This window comes from Cryptomeria japonica, chromosome 6 (assembly GCF_030272615.1).
Source record: "Cryptomeria japonica chromosome 6, Sugi_1.0, whole genome shotgun sequence".
Classification (NCBI taxonomy): domain Eukaryota; kingdom Viridiplantae; phylum Streptophyta; class Pinopsida; order Cupressales; family Cupressaceae; genus Cryptomeria; species Cryptomeria japonica.
Genome location: NC_081410.1, coordinates 57322196 through 57346932, shown reverse-complemented (window position 1 = coordinate 57346932; position 24737 = coordinate 57322196). Strand labels below are relative to the sequence as shown.

At 33.2% G+C, this 24737-nt stretch overlaps 2 protein-coding genes across 5 annotated transcripts; both read left to right on the top strand.

Annotated features, from left to right (window-relative positions):
• Window positions 1–10233: 10233 nt before the first annotated feature.
• On the top strand, window positions 10234–12764 carry LOC131064215 (uncharacterized). Of its 4 annotated transcripts, none has more exons than XR_009358146.1 (3): window positions 10234–10970; window positions 11234–12189; window positions 12375–12764. XR_009358146.1 is itself a non-coding variant. In XM_057998293.2 (2 exons), the coding sequence occupies exons 1-2, from the start codon at window positions 10500–10502 to the stop codon at window positions 11261–11263; spliced, it is 501 nt and encodes a 166-aa protein (XP_057854276.1). In that variant the 5' UTR covers window positions 10234–10499; the 3' UTR covers window positions 11264–12293. The 4 variants fall into 4 exon arrangements, 2 of the variants coding, with proteins under 2 accessions (XP_057854276.1, XP_057854277.1); XR_009358147.1 differs by lacking the exon at window positions 12375–12764 and having other exon boundaries at window positions 11234–11973; window positions 12091–12293; XM_057998293.2 differs by lacking the exon at window positions 12375–12764 and having other exon boundaries at window positions 11234–12293.
• Window positions 12765–18083: 5319 nt separating this feature from the next.
• On the top strand, window positions 18084–19661 carry LOC131064165 (heat stress transcription factor A-2-like). The gene is made up of 2 exons (XM_057998199.2): window positions 18084–18296; window positions 18380–19661. The coding sequence occupies exons 1-2, from the start codon at window positions 18096–18098 to the stop codon at window positions 19187–19189; spliced, it is 1011 nt and encodes a 336-aa protein (XP_057854182.2). The 5' UTR covers window positions 18084–18095; the 3' UTR covers window positions 19190–19661.
• The last annotated feature ends 5076 nt before the right edge of the window (window positions 19662–24737 follow it).

Sequence of the window (24737 nt, the reverse complement as noted above, 5' to 3'; positions counted from 1 at the left end):
AGAACAAATCAAAAGTACAATTATGTTCCTGGTCAATGCACAAATTGCAAGAAATATGGTCATAGATTAGAATATTATAAAATGAATGTCAAATGTTATGCATGTGGAAAGTTTGGAAATTTTCCCAATCATTGTAGGTCAAGGAATGACAACGGATATGTCAAAGATATTCAAAGGAACAATGTTACATGTTATGCATGCAACAAAATAGGTCATATTGCTAAGTACTGCAGAAGAAAGACTCAACTGATTAGCAATGATAAAGATAATGAGAAAGGAAAGCAGAAGGTAGATGAAATACAACAAGATCACACCAAGAGATGGGTTAGAAAATTTGAAGAACCAAGTGGAAATACAACAACATTGGTAACTCCATCGGTAGAACAGAGAATTCCTGCATCGGCAGGAAATTCCACTAGTAACTGAGGCATAGGCCCTAGGGGTTGGAAAATTCATTGCAAATCTTGCATATTCCCCTGGAGGAGATCGAAAGAGATCTGGAGAGTTGAGTTCATCATTTTTGAAGGTTCACCCAGCATAAGACTATGAAAACGGCATCTGGTAGGGTAGATTGCGAAGCATTTATGACAGAGAAAGATTAGGGTTTTATTCATTGATAAAAAAGGGAAAGTGGATTAATTTTCACTCACCCTGAATTCAAGCATTCAAAGCAAAGTAAAGGCAAATTTCAGGCGAATTAAGAGCGAGCAAAGGCATTCTGAAAGGATTTCAAGCAGTTATCTGAGAAGCATTCAATCTTCCACCGGCGTTCACTTTGAGGTATTATTCAAAAATGGCATCTAGATCTTCGGCTCCTACTTTTATTGCAAATCCAACCATTGTTGAATTAAGGATAGGCTAAGGCCCGTATTCAAGGAGGTTCCCCTAATTGCTAAGAAAGAAGACTCTACAGGAGCATTTTCTAGGGTTCTCAACGATGTGATGTATGTTGAAGATGTGAGAGCCTACATTCATTGCACCCTAGAGGATCTAGGCATAGAGGAAATCAAAGGCATGTATCAATCTGTTATACTGGGCAGGTCCAGAACCATCAAGTCGGAATACAAAGCATTTGAGGATCTAGGGTTAACCGATTTTTTGTACATACTGGAATTCAAAGATGAGATGATCGGATACGTTCTGAGTAGGGTTCACAATGAGTTCATCTGGCTAGATTAGCCTTATATGATCACCAAGGAGGCTATTCAAGCAGTCACTAGATTACCGAAAGTTGGACAAGAACTTGGCAAGAAAATCTCCAACAGTGAGGTTGAGAAACTCACCGGTGCAACTCATGGTAGCAGATCAATGAGGATCAACACAAATACCAACACTGATGTGAAATTTGCAAGCATTATAATAGGTTATAAGGTAACTCAATCTAGCCGATTGAATTCTATTGCTAGTTCTTGCATCCATGTTGCATATCAGATGCTGAGGAATAATGCAAAATATGATTTATGTGAATGGTTGAGGAGTGAATTGATGTTGAACCTTGGAAAGATCAAGGGAGTTAAGAAAGGAACTTTTAGATATGAAAATTTGATTGTTTTTTTAATTCTTTACTTCCTAAATGAGCTACCTGGTCTAGGGAAGAAGAATTGGGCTTATGACATACCGACAGGTATGCAAATCAAGGAAGCAATCACTGGTCTTAGTATCGGCAGAGATGAAAAACTTTGGGGTTATTTCAAAACATTAGGCAACAATTTCCACCACCTTAGATAAATCAAAAGGGAAAGGTATTTTGGGAAGGTCAACTCCAATTTTGACTAAACTAGTAGTAACTATAGATATACAGACACAACTAGAAGTAAAGAAAAGTGTGCAGTGTGTATCGGCACAAACTATTTTTGAGCAAGGCAATGTACATGATACTATGAATAATACTCCATCGGCAACAATTGACACTACACCAAGTGGCGAAGCCACCAGTGCTAAAGAAGATAAGGTAGACGGAATTGAGTCTACACCAGCAGTTCATATTGATTCCCCGACAAAGGTTTTGGCAATTGACACTTCTCAGGTTGAGAATAAATCAGTCATTGAGATGAGTCCAATTGAGTTAATGATGATGGATACTCAGAAACTATTAAAGGAGGGATCTGCAGATAAGGGAATAATAGATCAATCAGTTATAGTGTTGCATAAATTAATCCCTGATTGTCAGATTGAGAATAAAGAAAACCTTTCCAGCAAGCTTAAAACACTAACAGAGCACATATCTAACAATTTTCAATCACTACAGCAGATATCAGACTGGCAGGCATTAGAACTATTTACTATGGCTAAGAAAGCCGCCTTTGACTAGATCATTGAAATAGAGAAAAATAAAATTGAAGCTAAACTCATTCTTACTGGGAATTGTTTGAAACAATATACAAATATCTACAGGGTCTGTTGTAACATATATATTCTTATAGCAAATGTAGATAGCAGATTAAAGGAATTACATGATAAGGTAGATAGTATTGCTAATTATTTTGATGGATTAACCTCACTAACAACATCTGTTGATAGACAAATTTTGTCCTTGGAGAACCAATTTTTTTCTTTTGAGAAGAAGAGAGATAAAATCATTCGGAGAGAAAGGAGTCTTAGAGGATTGGTGAGTCCCAGATTGGATTCACTGGGTGTACATAAAAGAGAGTTTATGGACATGATTGCTAAACCCACACCGGTAGAAGTCAAAGAGAAAGAAAAACTGGCACACTTACTAAGTGGACTAGCATCCATATCTGAAACTTTCATAACCGGCTGGGATACATACCTACAGTTGCTAGACAAAGCTTACCCGGAAATTTGGAAGTTAGTCAAGCTCCGGTAAAACAAACAATATTTATTCATTCTTTTGTTCTGAATTCTTTCAATTATTTCACCAGTCTTTGGCATTGATGCCAAAGGGGGAGTGTATATATGTGGAAAATATCAGAAAAATATCAAACAAGAACATATGGAAGGACATCAGGATATTAGAAGGAGTTTATTGCTCAGGGGGAGCATATTTCAGTTGAACTAGTAGGGAATCCATTTTTTTCACACGAGTGTTTCCATCAATGCCAAAGGGGGAGATTGTTGGCAATTGACACTCATCGGATTTATTTTGTTGTCATTGATGGCAACAAGATCAGATGGAAGTCACATACCAGCATTGGAGTATCCAGGGTTACATCGGCACCGACATCAAGGAAGATTTATTTAGAAAATCATTTTGTAATTACTATCAAGTCTGACATTGAATATCTTTTGTAATGTATTGTAAGCTGACATAAGGCGTATTGTTTGTAAGGATATATAGTTCAGTCTGCTAGGTTATTTTTGAATGAGGGTGACATAATAAAATATAGAAGAATTGTATAATGCGAAGTATATGTATGTAGATCACTTGTATGCGAATGTTATATCATGCAATGATCTGTAGATAGTTTGGAAAGAATTCTTGGAGGAGAAGAGATACCGATAGAAGTGTTTAGGGGGTATGAACCAGTACAGAGAAGAACTATATTTGGAACTCTTTTTGGCATAGCAAATGCATTTTGTGAGTTCATTATTACTATTTGATTTCAGCAGAATCTTGTAGTCATTGAGACTCTTTTTGTGGTGAGCAATGTGCTCTAGGCAATATGCCTTCCTGCATGTGCAAGCCCCCACTTTAAGTAATATCCTTTCATATGGCCAGTGAACTGATATTGTGGGTCACAAATCCCACTGTGGTTTTTCCTCTTTGAGGTTTTCCATGTATAAATTCCATGTGTTATAGTGTTCATTCATGTGGATGGTTTTATTTGTTTCAAGTTATATGTTTACTTGTTTAGCAGTGTATATGTGTATGGTATAAAAGGATAAAATCTTATTTACCGATAGAACACTGATTCACCCTCCCCTCCCCCCTCTCTGTGTTCTTGGATCCCAACACTACCATCCCTTATGACAAAGTTCCCTAGCAACCTGAAACCAAATATTAGGAATGGAACCTATGAATGCATGTAGTATCTAACAACCAAACTGTTGAACTTAGCTACATTTGTTATGGCGGGGAGAAATTAATTTATTTATTTGGCCAATTTTAACCCTTTCGGGGTAGGTGAAAATAAAATCACCCTTCCCTGGTTTATCCCATAATCGAGTACATATTACCAATGACATCCATCATAGACAGTCAATAAATATTTACCCTCCTAGATTAGATTTAAATTTCACATTCAATATTAGATTCATTTATGGATTTCATTTTTTTTATATTACCCAATTATAATTTCCCATTTAACTACAACAAATAAACTCATCCTATGAATAGGTATATATGTATTATAGACGAATCTGAACTAGTTGTTTTTAAACCAAAATCCATCACCATAAAATAGGTAAATCAAACCCCAAACACCATTGGAGAGAGAAGAAATTGACTTACCTTGCCTATCAAAATGGAACAAATCTACAATTGAGTAGAAATCAAGATCGATTAATGTGATATTCAACAAGATAAAGAAAACCACAAATGAAAGAAAATCAAACCTATCAACAAACAAGACTTATTTTTAGCCAATCCTACATGTATTGTGTTTTCAAGAGATGGGGGATTCTCAAAATGATAAAATGAAAATCAAATATAAATCAAAATGGAGAAAAGACAATTCTACAATAATGAATTTGGCATCGCTTCACTTAAAGAGTCAATGAACAATTGAATTTTATTATCTTATATTGTTTAAAATTAATTTAAATAAAATATTATGTAAAAAATAAAAATATTATATGTATTAATTATATCTAATATTTTATATATATTTAACAAATATAATAAAACACAGACACAATCGAATATAGAAACAACAGTAAGCAAATATAATAAAATTTTAAAAAATATTTAAATATACAATTTAAAAACATATAATAATAAATGTAAGTATAATATAAATTTTATATAAATTAAGTATATAATAAGATGCTTGATATTTGATATAAAAGATAATTTATTTTGAGAAAAAACTTTTAAATACGAATCTTCTTAAGATAATATTTTCTAATATTAAAATAAAACGTTTAAAACCAAATATTAATTAAATTATCTGGATAAGGGAGCTGAATTCTTTTTGTTAAAATTTACTTTAAATGTCAAAATTAATGCTAATTTTAAATAGTATTTTTTTTTTACTCTCATTCGTATTATAGATATGACAAGGACTACCTAACAGTTATGGATGGATTTTAATTAAACAAGATTATGATACTTCTACAGAAATATGATTTAATTAGTATAGTTGGATTTCGTTAAATGTTTTCCACCAATCTATGTCTGTTTATTGTTGAAAAAGAAGCACAGGCTAAATGTAAATAAATGAGCGGGGAAGGAAAAAGAGCACTGGGAAAAAAACGGGAAATAGACGAATGAATGGCGAGAACAACAAACGGTCATCTAATGGCAAGAAAGTTTTCAATCATCTTGCACGTCTCTTGTTCCCTTAGAACCGTTAATCTACACAATTAATCCATTTATCTCATATAGAGTACACCTTCAGTGTAAAAATATTTATTTTCATTATCTTGATTATTTTGACATAATTAATTATAAAAAACATGATATATTAATAATCTTAAATTGCAACATTATTATCGTTAATCATTTTTTTTTCAAACAGCATATTATTTAACAAAAAGTACTTATTTAATTATTAAAAACACATACAACATATCAAACGAACCTAATTATTAGAAATAACTTATAAATAAATAACATTTTTTTATTAATCAAAATTCTTTAACGTTGGTTAACCCAAGACGAACAACCTAAAATTATTCTCAAAAGAATCCAACACATCATATAACAACTTACCAATACATCACATGCCCCTACCTATACAATTATTTTTGCATTATTTATAGATCCCCTTTACAAATATTATATTTATTTGCAAATCTTGAAAGAGATTTGCTTTACCTACATAAAGAAGGTATGAAATGAATACAATCATTATTCATATTCCTAATCGTCATTGCCATTACTAACTTTTTAATAGAATACTATTTTGTATGTTCCCTTTTCCTTAGCAGATATATTTTAATTTATATTAAATAAGTTTTTTAATACATGAGTGATTGAGTGTCGACGTTTGCTCACAGTGGAAAACAGTGGAAAACACGAAATTTTAGATCAGATGACATGTTTTTGTGAGATCTAGCAATCGCTGAGGAAGCCCGATTCATCAATTGCAAAGTCCTTTCAGAAATGCCGGTCCCTCGGATCAACAAATCACGAGATTCCAAGAGCAGTAGTTGTGATGGATCTCCTTTTGGAATATCCACTGATTTGGAAAGGCACTAGTTATTAATTAATTGTTGAGGTCAATAGAAATAAGATAAATATTTATTATTTTATTAATATGTTGTCTAAAATTATTATTGATTATTTGATCATTAAATTAAATAATGTCTATTTATATATTGTTTTTTATTACTTTAGAAGGGAGGGATTTTGAACCCTCACAAAGCAGAAAAATTAGAGAACAACAACACAACCTTTAGCATCAAATAACCACACAACCAAAAACTTCACACACATCTTTCAAAAGTAATAAAAAATAATCATATCATCATAACTAAACATACTAATCCTGTCCAACCACCATCTATGCATGAGATAACTACTAGAGCAGTTAAGTATAAAGAGTCTATAAATTTATCAGAGAACTTAATTTTAATATATGTCCCAGGCATACGACACATAGGCCTATTCATATGAGAGTCTTTAAAAATACTAAGATTAACTATTTTTAAAATCATCACAGACCAAAAAGGTATTTGATTTAGCTACATCTTAGTCCTCCTTAATAAGGTTCCAGTCTTGCTCCAACCACTGCATTTGCTCATTCTAGATATCTGGGTACAAAGTGTTAGTTAAGATGAGAGGGGGGGTGAATCATAAAAACTCACAATATAATATATTCACTAGATTCAACCTTGTTAGCCTTTACTGATATGCAACTATGACTGTAAATCATTCAATACTCATAAACAGATACACTTAAAACATCATAACACATTTAACACCAGATTTAACGTGGAAACCCAAATAGGAAAAAAGCACTGTGGGATTTCGGACCCACTAAGAAATATACCCTTCTAGAGTATGCTCGGTTAAAAGCCAATCCAGTTACAGATTACAAAAACACATTGCTAGATGTGACCCAGTTAAGGGATTTCCCTTAGACTTGTTAGAGTCTTGCACTTTGTTAGAAGTGACCTTCTCAAAGGATTTCAAACACTCATTTAGAATGTTACCTTGCTAGAGGGTTTACAAATAAGATTGTTAAGTCCACTCGGTTAAGAGATTTCCTGTCACTTACAAAATAAATAATATTAATAAAATATATCTGCAACTTCACATCTGAAATGCTAAAGTAGATTCTATGTGCTCAAAACAATCTTGTCATAAGACTTATCTTGCTTCTTGCTAGGCTTCTCAATCCGTTCTTCAATTAGCTCTTCAATCTTCTGTGCTTGGTGATCACTACTGTAGTGTCACTGTTCTTCTATTTTGCCTGCATGCATTGTTCATCAACAGTTTCTTATTTATGAACAATACCTAACCGTTTAATCTCCTTGATCACATTTCCCATGATCAATCTTAACCATCAGATCTTAAAACGTGACTCGATTCATTGTATCGTTTGATCTGAAAACATTTTACGTCGCCTTGGAACTTGTGCTAGGTTATGACCGTTCAATCTGTGTTGTAGATCGATCTCTTGTATTTTCGATGTCGTAGATCCTCAACAAACTTCTTGCATGACATACCAATCATCTGATCAACTCCATCTCATTGGCATTCTACATTTAATAATGTATTTATCCATCCAATACATTATGTTATTACTCGGTTGTTACTTGGTAAATACTGAACTTCACTCGATAGATATTCTACCTTCTTTAACCTATAAATAAATAGCATTTCCTAATTTTTTAAGTGTAAACAAAAATCTAGACCAAACATATAAAATATTTGCAAAAGAATCAAACACAATAATATAACGAACTTAGCAATACATCACATACCCCTACCTATACAATAATTTTCCATTATTTGTAGATCCCCTTTACAAATATTATATTTATTTGCAAATCTTGCTACAGATTTGCTTCACCTACATAAAGAAGGTATGAAATGAAAACAATCATTAATCATATTCTAATCGTCATTGCCATTCCTAACTTTTGAATAGAAAACTATTTTGTATGTTCACTTTTTCTTAGCGGATATATTTTAATTTATATTAAATAAATTTTTTAATACATGAGTGATTGGTTGTCGACGTGTGCTCACAGTGGAAAACAGTTGCAAAAGAAATTTCCTAGTTGAGAATTAATAGTTGAACTTTAACTATTAAATAAGCTTTTTAATACATGAGTGATTGATTGTCGACCAATGCAGATGAGAAAAATATCTTCCAAAATATCGAGACTGGCAGTCGAATGAGCGTGCTCGTAATAATATTAAATTATAAATAAAACCAGATGAGCTATTTTGTATGCCCACTATTCCATAGCGAACATAATTAATTTTGATCTGATGTATAAATAAATTTTTAATATGCGACTCATTATTTTTTTGTTGACAGTTGTCTTCATTACAAAACAATTATCTTTGTACACTTTCTCTTTCATAATTTGGTTTTAAAAGAAATTTCACGGGAAAATGACTTCCAAATAGTAATGGAAAAATCTTGAGACTTCAATTAATCCATTGACTTTACGGTCTTAAACCATGAAATAAATATTGGTAGTCGATGGAAAACAAAAGTCTGGAAATAGAAAAAGACCACAAAAGACGTCGTTTTTGTGCAACACCATTTGTAACAAAGACATACGCCATTCTTCATTCTCCTATATATCCATCTGAGCTTGAAGCTTCATAAGCTATTCAAAATAAGTCTGTATTGATTGATCTATTTTTATAAATTTTAAAATTCTTATTTTTTTTGGGTCAGTAATCTAATGACAAGAATCAAGCTCTTCATGGTTTCATTTTACGTTATTTTATTTTTTCTTAGTCTTCTTTTTGAACTCTACATGTTTTCCCACCATAGGATTGCATGCAACATCAACTTAAGGTTAGCATTATTTTCTCTTTTTTTTATCATCTTCATTCTTGTCTTCAATCTCAAAGTACTTTTCTAATACTTTTCTAACTCTTGGATCAAATCTAGGAATATATTAGGGCTGAGGTTGCCTTTAGATCCTAAATATCCACCTTTATTTTGGAACTTTGTTTAGTAAATACTTCAATAAGTCTCTCTCAAGGATTTAAATACCTAGTGGCATTTACTATGTTTTAAAATTCCTCTTCAAACTCATCAAATTCTAATTTGACCTCAAGGGCTTCTATCCTTCTACGAACTTCCTAGGTGTTCCTTTGAGAGTCTACTTTCCTTCTTCTCTTTCTTCCCTCGATCCTATTAACTCCTCTCAAGACCATCACAAATTTAATTAACACCAAAATTGATATAGATTGAATTCTTTTTCTTTTTTAGTGTATTTTTTCTGGATTCGATTGTGTGTATATTTTTTCTAGATTCGATTGTGGGAAAAATATACACAAAATCAAATCTAGAAAAAAAACACTAGAAATACAAAATGGATTGTGGAAATCTCATAGCTTTAATGAATTCTTTTTGTCATAAAGTCTTAGCAATGTTGTTTAGTTCTTCTCAATAATCTCCATGATATACTCTACTTTTCGAAGTCAAAACAATCATACATTTCTTAAAAATTAAATAGTAAATAGGAACATAAATATGCTCACCAATAGAAAACTTAAGTTCACCAAAGAGGAACTTACATATGAACGACAAAAGAAACAAATAATTTTATGAAGAAAAAACTAAACTAAAATTTAAATATCTATACATCGTCACCAAACAAATTGTTGAGTGCCATAATATCTACTTACCACCTTGTAGTATTTGATCACCCTCTATACTCCTAATAAATTTATAATTTGTTAGTGGGTGCAGTCCTAGGAGGTGACACCATTTGCAATTTGTGTATCATATCATCCAAAGAAAAAATGATTTTAATTATATAACTTAGGCATGTCCCATCACCTCTACTCTCTCAATGGTCTTTTGATTAATCATATGCTAAACCACAAGGCTAGGACATATTTGTGCAATCCTATGTAAGGGTGTCCATGAGAGTACTACAAGCATGGAGAGTTTTCACATCCATGGTCTTCTTGGTTGTTGACGACGCCATCACGTGAAGGAAAAACTGATAATTAAGTTTTCTTCAAAAGTATAGTGGCGCCTTACGGTTATACCATGGTAGATGGACAATGACCATTCACCACATATCCCAAAAAATATTTTTTATATTGATATGATTGCAGTCAATGTGATTTGGAAGGAGATTTACAGAGGCTTAACGAGGACGAGGACGCCATTGTTAAGGAGGTTGTTCAACTGAAGAAGGAACAGGAAAGTATTGATAGAGAACTTGAGGATATGCAGAGACGCTTCGCCTTCACAGAGCAAAAACCTCAGCAGATGATGTCGTTCCTCCAAACATTTACTCAAAATCCAAATTTATTCTCTGAGACGCTTCAAAAGAGGCATCTTGATGTTGCTAAAAAGAGGAGATTGTTGCGAATGCCACATAAGGAGGAGCAGAAAAAAATTAGGACTGAATTGGGCTTGGAGTGTTCTAGAACAAATTCTTTGACTTCACCAAATGGGTTTCTAGATCTTGGGATGAGTAGCAATTCATTTATTAAAGATGGGTTTGAAGATTGTGTGCCTCTGATAGATTCTGAGACCAGGGCTGGACTGATATCTAAGGAGTTAATGGGTACTTGTTCACTTGGAAATCAGAGCTCAGAGAAGTGTATTGACAAGGCTGATTTTGAGGTGGTTGTGGGTTTTGCCAAGGATTTTGTGGGTTTGAGTGGTCTGGATGACATGATTTCATGGGATCAGGTATTCGCTGATTGATTTCTTTTTAGAAAAAGCCTGCTCTGCATCGTTTTTGGAGAGTCTTTTCTGTCTGTTTGAAGAACAGTCTAATCCATTACAGTGGAAATTGGCTCAGCTGTTTGGGCACTAGTTATTTATGTTTAGTCCGTGTTGGTACTATATTAATATGGCTTTTCCGAGTCCTATCTTATTGTTGAAAATTTATTCTGAGTGGTTTTTTCTTTCCAAATGTTGATAGCTTACAAGTTTATTCTGTCTAGTGACAGGAGGACCGTTGTTGCTCCAATGGAGTATAACAGTTCAGTTAAGTTGAACAACTATTTTATAATATGAGCTTTTAAGCAGTGCAGCAGAAGCTGTAGTTTGCAGGTCATCGGCCAGTCATGGCATTGAAGCCTAGTCATACACACTTTGAATCTGCAGCTATTTATGTGATCTGTTTTGGTTTAGATTGCATCGCTTCATTTATCCTATAGATCTTTCTAGATTCCATTTTTTTATGAAATCTAGGGCTGAATTGGGCTTGGATTGTTCTAGAACAAATGCTTGCACTACACCAAATGGGTTTTTGGATCCTGGGATGAGTAGCAATTCATTAATTGCAGATGAGTTTTAAAGATTGTGTGCCTCTGAGACCAGGGCTGGACTGCTATCTAAGGAGTTAATGGCTACTTGTTCACTTGGAAATCACAGCTTAGAAAAGTGTATTGAAAACGCTGATTTTGGGGTGGGCTTCGGAAAGGATTTTGTGGGTTTGAGTGGTATGGATGACATGGTTTCCTGGGATCAGATATTCGCTGAGGAAACCCAATTCACCAGCTACAAAGTTCTTTCAGAAATGCCGGGTCCCAGATCAATAAATCAGCAGATTTCAAATATAGAAGAAGTTGTGATTGATTTCCTTTCAGAATGTTCAACGTCTTAGCAAGGCTACTCTGAATATTTCTGTCTGTTTGAAGAACAGCCTAATCCATTACAGTGGAAGTTGCGTCAGCTGTCTGGTCAAGTTGGTACCATATTAATATGGCTTTTACCGAGTCCTTTCATATTGTTGAAATTTATTTTGAGTGCTTTTTCCTGTCCAAATATTGATAGCTTACAAGTTTATTCTGTCCAATTACAGGAGGGCCGTTGTTGCTCCCATGCAGTATAATAGTTCAATTAAATGTAACAACCATTTTTTTATACTTTTAAGCAGTGCGGCAGCAGCACTAGTATGCAGGTCAGCGGCCAGTCATGGCATTGAAGCAGTTCTTACACACTTAAAACATTGGCTGTTTATATTGTATTAAATCTGCAGCTATTTATGTGGTCTGTTTTGGTTTAGTTTGTATCGCTTCATTTATCCTATAGATCTTTCTAGATTGCATTTTGTATGAATTTAAGAATGATTGTGGCATGCCCCAGGATTTCGGTTCAGCAGTAATTCTGAAGGAATTTGCCATTCCTGAATGGCACCTCATCAAAGTTACAGTCATGGCATCACTTTCTGAGATGACTTTTCATTTGGAATGGTTATAATGAATAATAATATGGTCATTAAGTTTGACTGGTAAAAGTGAAGCATTACCATAATGATAATTTGTGCTTTATATTTCCCCCATAAAAAATAGATTGCTCCACTACTCTGAGAGGATTCTGACTGTACGAATATAAAACAGGATAGAGAAAATATTGCTTCCCATTGGAATGAGCAGATCCGCACCAGTGGTGTGATTAACAGTTCTCTCATATGTAATCCGGTCGAGGATGATATCATCACTTTGTATTTTTGGTTTAATATCTCTTTCATCAGTAGATACTTGTCTATGTCTAAATTGTGTCTAGGTATTCTCTACTGTACGATATATTTTTCTGTTAATTTAGAGCTAAAGATGTTGTTGGCTGTTATGCTTGTATCAATTTGAATTGCCTGAGAATGCCTTCATTGTCAAATTCTGCTTGAAGACACTAATGTTTAATGTTCTGTGTATAATCCTGTTAGTTTACTGCAATTCTTTTATAAGTTTGGATTCTAAGTTAAGACGTTCATTGCGTCTGTGTAACTTTAACTTGTGTAATGGGTTACTAAACTGATGTAAGATTTTTTATAGGACTTCAAAACGAAAATAAATAAATAAAATCAATTCCAGTTGAACACCTCATCCTTACAATGTCTCTTTAACTAAAGACCCTCCTAAAACAATTGGGAGACTTCTTAGCTTAATGATATGCATTTGATTAAGAATGAAGATAAGAAAATTAAACTTCCAACGTGGTATTTTGGAAAACTTAAAAACTAGTGAATTATCTAAACAAAATATACTTGTTTTATTGAAGGATAGATTGGTTTTTTAAATTATATTCTTTTCTGTTTGGGAAACAATTAGGTGATTCTAATGTTGTTCGAAGTTGTTTCTATCTCTAGTGTGAATATAAAATGTTTAAATGCAGGGTGTATTAATGTGAAAAAATTATGTATATGTATGATTTTTTTATATTTGAATTTGTTTTGATTGAGTGTTTTAAATGTAATAATTGATTTTTAAGTAATCTATTTTTACATAAATTTAATTCATGACATCTTTATCACATTATCACTCATCTCCAAAGATTGATCTTGATTAAAAAAAGATGTATTCATCATCTTGGGTTATATATGGGGGTGCATACTTGACCTATGTTACATAAACAATCATTAATTTAGACATTAAATTTTGATATTAAAATTAAAAATAAATCACATAAATACCCTTATACAAGTCATTGTGTGTGGACCTCGCAAAGGTTTTTGTGCTAGAATGTTGTATTTAAAGATATTATTTCATTCATGGAAAATCATGCTAGAAGGTGAAAAGTATCTTGGTAGAAGAGCTTCCTGAAAAATAATTTATTCCACATTTTCAAATTGTGACATCATGCAAGACACTATTGAATATTTTCTTGTTATCTTTGATATTTTGCTTAGATCAATAAAGTTGGTTCAATAAGGGTCCATTTGAGAAAAACATGCCCCTCGCAATTCAATGGATTCCCTCAAGATATTTCTAAACTATAAAAGTCCTTACCAACATCTATGCATTAAAGGATTGATGTGAGCAAATTTTATTTTGCTAATTTCTAAAAGTTCAATTCAATGAATTATAATTCAAATCCAGAGTCATGGAGATTAGGTATATACTCACATATATTAGGTTCACACTCAAATAAGTGAACTAATAAAAAATATAAGCATCAACAAATTCAAATACATTCATCTTGACAACATTTTAAAAAACTTGTACAATGGTCAATCAATTCATGGCATCTTCATCTTCATGATCCGTATTTTGGAGTCTAGCGAAGTATCATAGTTAAATTCATTTACTTGTTTAATTCAAATTTAAATGTATTGTTTATCATCCCAACTCTTGATTATATAAGTTATAATTATTATAGACACTCCAAAATTCACCATTTATTTTTGTCTTACCAATTTCTTGGAGATTAATTAAATAACTAATTATAAATAACTGATTGCCCTTGTAATTAACCATTCTACCATATTTCTATAATTAGTTAACTAAATTATTATTTAATCAATTACCCTTTATGAATAAATCTTATCCCTATCCTCGCCCAAGGTTAATTAATTTAATGAACTTACTAAACCTTAGCTCTCATTCTTTCCAATTTTATTAATTAATTAATCAATGGTCAATTAAATAATAAGACTAATTAATCACTCTTAACATTTTTAATAATTTAATAATCCATATCATTCTCAAACATTGTCCTTCTAATTTTAGAGGTTTTTTAATTTGTAAAAATAATTTTTATTTTCATTTTCAAATTGATATTATTTTATGGATTTTTTAAGTATCTCAACATATGTATCCCTTGCCAATTGATCATAACCATCAAACTTGGGCATGAATCTATAGATTAAATATTTCATTGTTTATCTATCATAATCAACCAGAGAAAGGTAAAACAAGGAATAAGCATATTGACTAATAAATTGAATGTTCTTTGAAGACTAGTTTTTCTTGTAATTTTTTTGTAAGACATATCTTTTCTTATATGTTTGGATTAGCTAAAACTAGGAGAGGCCTAAACCATTACATAACCACTATAATATATGTTATTTTCTATATTGATTAATGTTTTATATATTGCAACCTTATTTGTAATAATTTTCTCGTGGGATTTTTGCATTAAATATTACCTTCCTCTCATTAGTATTGGTGTAATGATTTGAGTTTTTGATGCTAGTGATGGTATGGATCTACTTTAGTGTCATTGTATCAAAGTCATAGTTTTGGTTATAGGAAGGTTGCTACCATTTGATATTAATCTCTAGTTTAGTTAAACGTTTATGTATGTGATCTTTCTTTTCTAGCGTACATGATAGAAAGACAATAAGATAGAGATTCATAGAAACACAATAAGATGGAGATTGAGATTCTAGTTTTGGAATTCTACTTTCATGTGTGTGAGCTATGTAGTTGATCTATTATGTATAGTTATGGGATTTTTTTGTGGAAACTAAGAGGATTTATATTTGTATGTACATTTTGTATAATTTATTATCAATCAAAATTTTTAGTGTTCTAGATTTGTGAATGACTGCTTTTTACAAGGTTTCATATATGGGGATTGTTTCATATCTATTGCAATTATTTCTAGGTTTTTGAATGAGTGGATATTCTAAGTTATATATATATATATATATATATATATATATATATATATATATATAAAAAATTTGACAGTGTATTTAGATCTCATGACTCTTCATATGAAAAGCTTGCACTTTCTTCAATGGATGTCTTGTATCGTCACTATCATGATAATTTGAAGGGCATGTAGTTTAGATTTCTTTCTTGGAAATATATAACTAATAGTATTTTTAAGATAGGAAGGACTAAAGATATTATAATCATGATTTTGGGGAAAGAATATTTTTTTTAAAAGATAAATTCAATGCATTGACCCCATGAGGGTGGAGAGTTAAAGTTTTGACTCTAATATTTTTTAACTTAGTTATTGGTGTCTAACACCTTGGTCCAAAGGGAAGGAGAAATAAATTATACAAATAAAGAAGAAGGTTTATTATTATGGTGATACATCGTAGAGTGTTTTGGATTGCATATTTGATTTCCAAAAAACGTGATTTCAAGAAAATAACACTCAATTTTGAGTAACTGTGTGAAAATTATAACTCTTGTAAGTTTCAATGTGAGATGCCTATTCTATTTGTTAGCTAGGTGACACTTTTAAGGAAGGGAAACCCCCTAGGAGATGTGCCAAATTATTAGCATGATGATATATCATGGTTTTTGGAAGGCGAGACTATAAAGTGTCACCATAGTGAAACTTAAAGTTACTTGGAGGAAATTATTTAAAAGTTTTTTCCATCGCCTTTTCTCAATTTTATTGGAAGAAAATTTGTAAATTTTTGTTTTTGATACACCTTAGCAAATGCCTCATACGAGATATAGGTGACACTAACTATTTTTCAATAAGAATCTCTTGATCACCTTTTAGTGGAATTTTTAATGTTGATAATGGTTTATTAGAATTTTGAGTTATCACCACCATGAGACATTAGTGAATTTTCTCACATATTTTGAAGGTATAACTTATCCATCTATAGAAAGATCTCAATACATTTGTAATGGGAGTTTTTAGTGGTGAAAAAAGTTGAATGTGTATTTATCAATGAAAGAAAGGTGGTCCCTAGGATTTTTGGGATGTAGATTATGTTGACATGTTATGCTCTAAATCATTGGGGTCCTTGTTTTTGCATATAATATATTATGTATGTTATCTTCTTTGTTTGAAGATTGTGGTCCTAATTTTTCTTTTAGAATTATGGAGACACAATTTATCATTGAAATTCTTTGATTGTGTTAAGACAATAGATCATCTTTAGACATTAGGAGATGAGTACCACTATCTCATAAGAAATCTTGAACGCCTTTAATTGAATTTTGGAAATTGATGATTCCATAAAAATAACTTTAATATAATTCATGATCCATTTATAAACATCAATGAGCATCATTTTTAGCTTACACAACACACTCCAATTTTTTCTTTTTGAGCCATATTTGTAAACTACATCCATTATAAAAAATAACAAAAAGATAATTAACGTTAAATAATTAATATGATGTATTTAAAAATATAAGCTATACTTTTCATAATATATTTACTCTAACCTAGAACTGAATTGAGTTTTGCAAAACACACTACAAATTTTAGAGGGAGTTGCCCCTAATTGGAGTGAGTCAACCCCTAGTCGCAATGTAATCAACTATATACATATGGTGCTAACAATTAGATTAGAATCACTATTATTTCAACGACTATTGAAGAAAACATTCTTGTCTGGACCTCCACCTCATCTTAATGTTTATTTATAGCTTGCAGACTTAATGCCTATCCAACATGCTAGATGTACTTTTCACCAATAAAATTATTAATTAAAACTTAAAAACATCATGTATTACAAACTTGATGACCCAAAGATTATTTTGGCAATGCATACAACATTATAAATAAGCATAGATATTTTGAATAATTTGTAGATAAATATACATTCCATAATTTATTAGCATTGATCAAAATTTATGAAACTTATTAATCTTTACTAATAAAATCACAAATAAAAGATAAAACAAACACATAGAATCCGTTCTAAAAAAAAACATAATACTAAAAATGTCCAATTACAACAACTTACCACTACACCAAATACCTATACACTTTCTTTTCAAGATTTACACCACAATTCCCACATATTCCTATTGGTAATTTACATTCTAGTGTGAATAGAACACTATTATGTATGCTTACTATATCTTAACAACCATAGACAATTTTTTAATAGGTGAGTGATTGATTGTTGACATCTGTCCACATTAGGAAACAATTATCTTTTTATACTCTCTTTCATAATTAGGGTTTCGAAAGAAAAGTTGAAATTGCCGATGAAAGTAAGCCGACTTGAAATAGTAATAGAAAAATCTTGAGACTCCCGGAATCGTCTTCTGTCAATTAACCGACCGACTTTACCGACTTCAAACGTGAAATAAATATTGAAAGTCGGCGGAAAACGGAAGTTTTGAAATAGAAAAAGACGAGAAAAGACGTAGCAAGAGAATGGAAAGAAACGGTGCAGCGCCATTTCTAACAAAGACATACGCCATTGTTGACGATCCGTCAACAGACGGAATTATCTCATGGAGTGGAGGAAACAACAGTTTTCTAGTGAAGGATCCACACCATTTCTCTCTTCATCTGCTCCCTCTGCACTTCAAACACTCCAACTTTTCAAGCTTCGTTCGACAGCTTAACACATATGTCAGTACCCATTACTTACTCTTATGCTTTTATATACGATCCCTTTCTCTTTTTTTTGTTGACTATTGATTCTACTCGTACAGGGATTTCGTAAAGTTGATCCTGATAGATGGGAGTTTGCACATGAATGCTTTCTTCGAGGCCAAAAGCATTTACTCAATTCCATTCGTCGCAGGAGAACAAGTCATAACCAGTCTCAAAGGGCGGGCAGTAAATTGGCTCCCAAATATGATTCGGAGGGAGAATTCCAGAGGCTTAACGACGACGAGGACGCCATTGTTATGGAGGTTGTTCAACTGAAGAAGCAACAGGAAAGTATTGATAGAGAACTTGAGGATATGCAGAGACGCTTCGCCTTCACAGAGCCAAAACCTCAGCAGATGATGTCGTTCCTCCAAACATTCACTCAAAATCCGAATTTTACCGCTGAGACGCTTCAAAAGAGGCATCTTGATTTTGGGAAGAAGAGGAGATTGTTGCCAATGCCACATAAGGAAGAGCTGAAAAAATCTAGGGTTGAATTGGGCTTGGATTGTTCTAGAACAAATTCTTTGACTACACCAAATGGGTTTCTAGATCTTGGGATGAGTAGCAATTCATTTATTGCAGATGGATTTGAAGATTGTGTGCCTCTGATAGACTCTGAGACCAGGGCTGGACTGCTATTTAAGGAGTTAATGGCTACTTGTTCACTTGGAGAGCAGAGCTCAGAGAAGTGTATTGACAAGGATGATTTTGAGGTGGGCTTCGAAAAGGATTTTCTGGGTTTGAGTAGTGTGGATGACATGATTTCCTGGGATCAGGTATTCGCTGAGGAAACCCAATTCATCAACTGCAAAGTCCTTTCAGAAATGCAGGGTACGCAGATCAACAAATCACCAGATTTCAAATGAAGAAGAACTTACGATTGGTTTCCTTTCGGAATATTCAATGTCTTAGCTAAAGACTGCTCTGAATATTTTTTGGAGTCTTTTCTGTCCGTTTGAAGAACAATTTAATCCATTACAGTGGGAGTTCGCTCAGCTGTTTGGGCACTTGTTATTTATGTCTGGTCAAGTTGGTTCCATATTAATATGGCTTTTATCGAGTCCTTTCTTATTATTGTTGAAGTTTATTTTGAGTGCTTTTTTCTGTCTGTCCAAATATTGATAGCTTACTAGTTTATTCTGTCCAATGACAGGAGGACAGTTGTTGCTCCCATGGAGTATAATAGTTCAGTTAAGTTGAACAACTATTTTATAATATGAGCTTTTAAGCAGTGCAGCAGAAGCTGTAGTTTGCAGGTCATCGGGCAGTCATGGCATTGAAGCCTAGTCATACACACTTTGAATCTGCAGCTATTTATGTGATCTGTTTTGGTTTAGTTTGCATCGCTTCATTTATCCTATAGATCTTTCTAGATTCCATTTTTGTATGAAATTAAGAAGATTGTGGGATGCCCCAGGGATTCGGTTCCTGAATGGCACCTCATCAAAGTTACAGAGATGACTTTTCATTTGGAATGATCATTAAGTTTGACTGCTAAAAGTGAAGCATTAATATAGTAATAATTTTTGTTTTATATTTCCCCCATAAAAAATAAAATAAGAAGGCAGGATACAATAAAGATTGCTCCACTAGTGTGAGAGGATTCTGAATGGACCAATAAAAAACAGGATAGAGAAAAGATTGCTTCCCATTGCAATGAGCAGACCCAGTAAACAGTTCTCTCATATGTAATCGGGTCCCGGATGATATCATCAATTTGTTTTTTTCGGTTTAATATCTCTTTTCTGAGTAGATACTTGTCTATGTCTGAATCCTGTAATTGTATCTCTGCTGTACTATATCTTTTCTGACGATTTAGAGCTACAGATTTTGTTGGTTGTTATGCTTGTATAAATTTGAGTGGCCTGAGAATGCCTTCATTGTTAAATTCTACTTGAAGACACTAATGTTTATTGTTCTGTGTATAGTCTTTAATTTTACAGCAATTGTTATTGTTGAATCCCTGTTAGTTTACAGTATTCCTTTTTTAAGTTTGGATTTTCTAAATGAAAAAGTTCATTGCATCTGTGTAACTTTAACTTGTGGAATGGTTACTAAACTGATGTGAGATATTAAATAGGACTTCTCAACAAAAATAAATAAATAAAATCAATTCCATTTGAACACCTCATTCTTACCATTTCTCTTTAACTAAAGACCCTCCTCAAAAAATTGGGAGACTTCTTACCTTAATGATATATGAATTCTAGAAACATATTACAGACTGATATATGAATTCTTGTAACACATTACAAAGCAACCATCGGTTTAGACTGAAGACTGCCAGTGGGCAAACCAAGACCAAGAGTCAATTTCATTCTCTCTTTTATGGCTTAATATCTCAGTTGGAGAGGCATTTGATTAAGAATTAAGATAATAAAATTCAACTTTCAAGATGATATCTTTAAAACTAATGAATTATCAATTCAAAAGAGATTCCTTTTAACGAAGAATAAATTGGTTTTTCAACTTTATTCTTCTATGTTTAGGAAACAATTAGGCGACTTAGCCTTGTTTAAAGTCATTTTTCTCTCTTTCTAGTGTGAATATACAACGTTTAAAGGCAGGTTGTATTAATGTGAAAAATGGTATATATATGTCTTTTTTTTATATTTAGATTTGTTTTGATTGAAGTATTTAAAATGCAATGATTAATTTATAAGTAATATATATTTACATAAATTCAATTCATGATATCTTTATCACATTATTACTCATCCCTAAAGATTGATTTTGATAATAAATTTTTTATTCATCTTAGATTATATATGTGGGTGCATATATGACCTATGTTACTTAAGCAATCATGGATTTAAACTTAAAATTTCAATATTAAAATTAAAAATAAACCACATAAATATCCTTATACAAGTCATTGTGAGTGGACCTAGAAAAAGTTTTTTTGCTATAATGTTGTATTTAGAGATATTATTTCATTCATGGAAAAACATGCTAGAAGGTGAAAAGTATTTAGGTAGAAGATCTTCAAAGATAATTTATTCTACATTGTTTGATTATGACATTGTAACAAACACTACTGAATGGTTTTTTCTTGTCTTTGATGTTTTTCTTGGTCACTAAAGTTGGTCTAATAGAGGTTTGTTTAAGGAAAATATTACCCTCACAATTCAATGGATTTCCTAAAGATGCCTCTAAACAATGATAGTCCTTACCAACATATAGACGTTAGAAGAGTGAAATGAGAAAATTTCAATTAGCTAGTTTCTAAAAGTTCAATTCAATGAATTAAAGTTCATATCCATGCTCATGGAGATTACGTTTGTACTCAAATAGATTAGGTTTTCACTCAAATAAGTGAACTAAAGAAAAATATAAGCATCAATGAATTCTAATACACATCTAGGCAACATTTTAAAACTTAGTATAATGGTGAATCAATTCACCATATCTTCATCTTCATGGTCCTTGTTTTGGAATATAACTAAGCATCACATTTAAAGTAATTTACCTTTTTAAATCAATTTAGTATTTATTGTTTATCATCCCATTTTTTGTTTGTATAGGTTATAGTTATTATAGACACTCCAAAATTCACCATTAAATTAATTTTTTTCTTACTAATTTCTTCCAAATCAATTAAATAAGAAATTATTTAATTAATTATCCTTGTAATAAACTATTCTACCACTTTTTATAATTAATGCCAGATGCTAACTTATCCTACTTCTTCATCACATGCATGCATATGTGTGGCTTAGAGGCATGTTATCTCTTCATGTCAACCCACTTCTTGCTCCTACATGTGTAAGCATTCTAACTTATCCCACTTTTTGCTGATATATGTGTTAGCATGCTAACTTGGAGGCATGCTAATCTTCCACCTCATCCCTTGACCTTGACTCATTCATCTCTACCTCCTTACATATGTCACCTTGCTAACATGTGTGACCATGCTTAGCCTTCCACTCACATGCTACTTGTCCTCTTATCATTTAATCTTACATCCTGATCAAATCCCATCATTTGATCTTGGATCTTCTAAGTCCCCCTTGTGATACTTGTGTTGGCATTGTGTTGTCATTGATCTCAACCGATATAGGATGGCAACCGGTATAGGAGATGTATGTGTAGTACTATCATTGATGCATACCAGGAATGATGTCTTTGATGTCATCTAGCTTAGCAAGTCATTGGTACACAAGTTCACATTGACTTCTATTAACAACATGGACAGGAGACCGGTACGATATAACAAATAGTAAATGATGGTATTTGTAAGAGAGAAAGATGTTGGGATGTTGATTGTGATGAAGAGACATAATGTAAAAAAAATTGCATCAACACCAGAGGTAAAGTATGTTCAGGCCACCCGTATACTGTTGGATGTCAAACAACATGACTCCCACCGGATAAAGATGTAGTCACCATATGAAGAAATGACTGACAGTGAGTGTGCCCAACTAGATCACATGTGCATGTTTGATGATATGCTTGCTCAAATAGGAAAGCCAATTGGTGCAATGTTGGATGCAGATAACAAGGGTCCATTCCCATCGGTAAGTGGAGCTTATCTCCTATTATGCAGGGAATGGATCATAGTCCTTCGATATAAAACAAATGAGTAGATGGCAGGTGATTGAAGGCTTACACTGGATGAACTGGTAAAACACTAAGTTGCCTTAGGTGCATGAGATCAAAGATATGCACCGGATCAGCTGGGTAGACATGATAAGTTGCCGATACACAGATTGAAGGATATATTTGTCACTTTGATAAAACAGTTGATAGGAGAACCGGTCAAGTGATGAAGAAGGAAAGGTTGAGTAGTTGCAGACAAAGAGTGCAACTAGATTGAAGAAGGGGAAAGGTGTTGCCAGAGACGCAGACATATAGAGTTTGTTGAAGGTTGATGACATGGTTTCATCAAGGTGGTTACCGGTAAGTATGTCCACCGGTAAAGCTGACAAGGTGCAAAAGTGAAAGGCTCCCATCTATTGAAGATGTGCATGAGGTAGGTTGGCAAGCGTGTTGACCAATTTGATGTTCCATTGGAAGAGAAGCAAAGTGCCAGGGAGAAGAAAAATTGGTTAGGGTATAACCCACAAGGTGTGTGAACACGTAGATGAACCCGCTTGTATGCTACTGGTCATTGACCAAGTTGGACCAACATAGTGAGCCAAGGTGGATGATGAAAAAGGTGCCATGTGAAGGTGAAGTGACATGCATGCACAAGTCAGTGTGGTGTATCGGTAAGGTTGTTGGTGGTTGCTCCAACATTAAATGGCGACTATGGAGCTCAAGGAAGGATGGTAGAGGATTACGGCTCAAGATCAATGAAACAACATAGATCTAGGATAGACTGATCTATAGATCGAAGTGGGTGAAAGAGACCACATCATGCATGTGATTGACTAGACACAAGGCTAAAAATCATGCTACAAATAGCTAAAGATAGAAGACATGAATCGCAAAGTAAATGGAATGGCAATGCTCATTTATGGAGTGCTGGTCATCGATCAGGGACATGAGATCTGATTGGATATGATGTACCACGATGATCGGAGATTGTATGGGATGTAGATTTAGTGCATGGAAAAAACCCTAGCGGGCCAATATTCAAACTCACGTTTAGGCAGGAATAGCTGGCTATAAGAGTATGAGCCAAAGAAGTAGTTTCTACTACTACATGAGAGAATAAAGCTAGTGAAGGAAAGCCAATCAGTCAAGTGCTCAAAGTCAATAAGAGAAGAGACCGAGTGAGTGAAAGGGAACTGGTTAGAAGAGTTCAACTGCCAAAAGTAAGGTAACCAATAGTCTTCCATTATGTCTAACAGAGGATTATGTCGGTGATGACTGAATCAGCAGAGAAGAGCCACAAAAGATTGCAATGAAGAACTGGTAAGCTGAGAACTGGTAGTAATCAGATAGTGGATATCTAACTGAGTGAAGAAGACCAGTGGTGACTAGTAGCAGTACAACAAAGAGGAAGGAGAACCTGCAGAGAGCAGAACAGGCAGAGAAGAAGAAGATGTTGAACTGGTAAGGGTACAACAGAGAACTTAAAGTTGGAACAGAGAGTGAGTTGCAGTAGGAGATAAGGTTGGAGTAGTGAGAGGGTGACCAAAGAACCAACAGAGAATTGGAGAGAGGAGAACCAGTGGAGAGACTTGAATAAGAGTTACAAATTTCTTTTGTAACAAGTAGATTACTTTTGTATTTATGATATGATCTTGTAATCACTGAGTTGGAGCTCGGTATAGGGGTTGGTGCTTCTTGGGTTGGCGCCCTAAAGCAGAAGTTGTACTCCTTGGGTTGGTGCCCTAAATATTGTAACCGAGGTTTTCATTGTGAGGCTGGATTGGAGCAGTAGTCTCCAACAGCATTTCTCACATAGGTTTTTCCCATCTTGGGTTTTCCTCATACATCTGGTGTTATGAGCTGTCCCTTTTATGT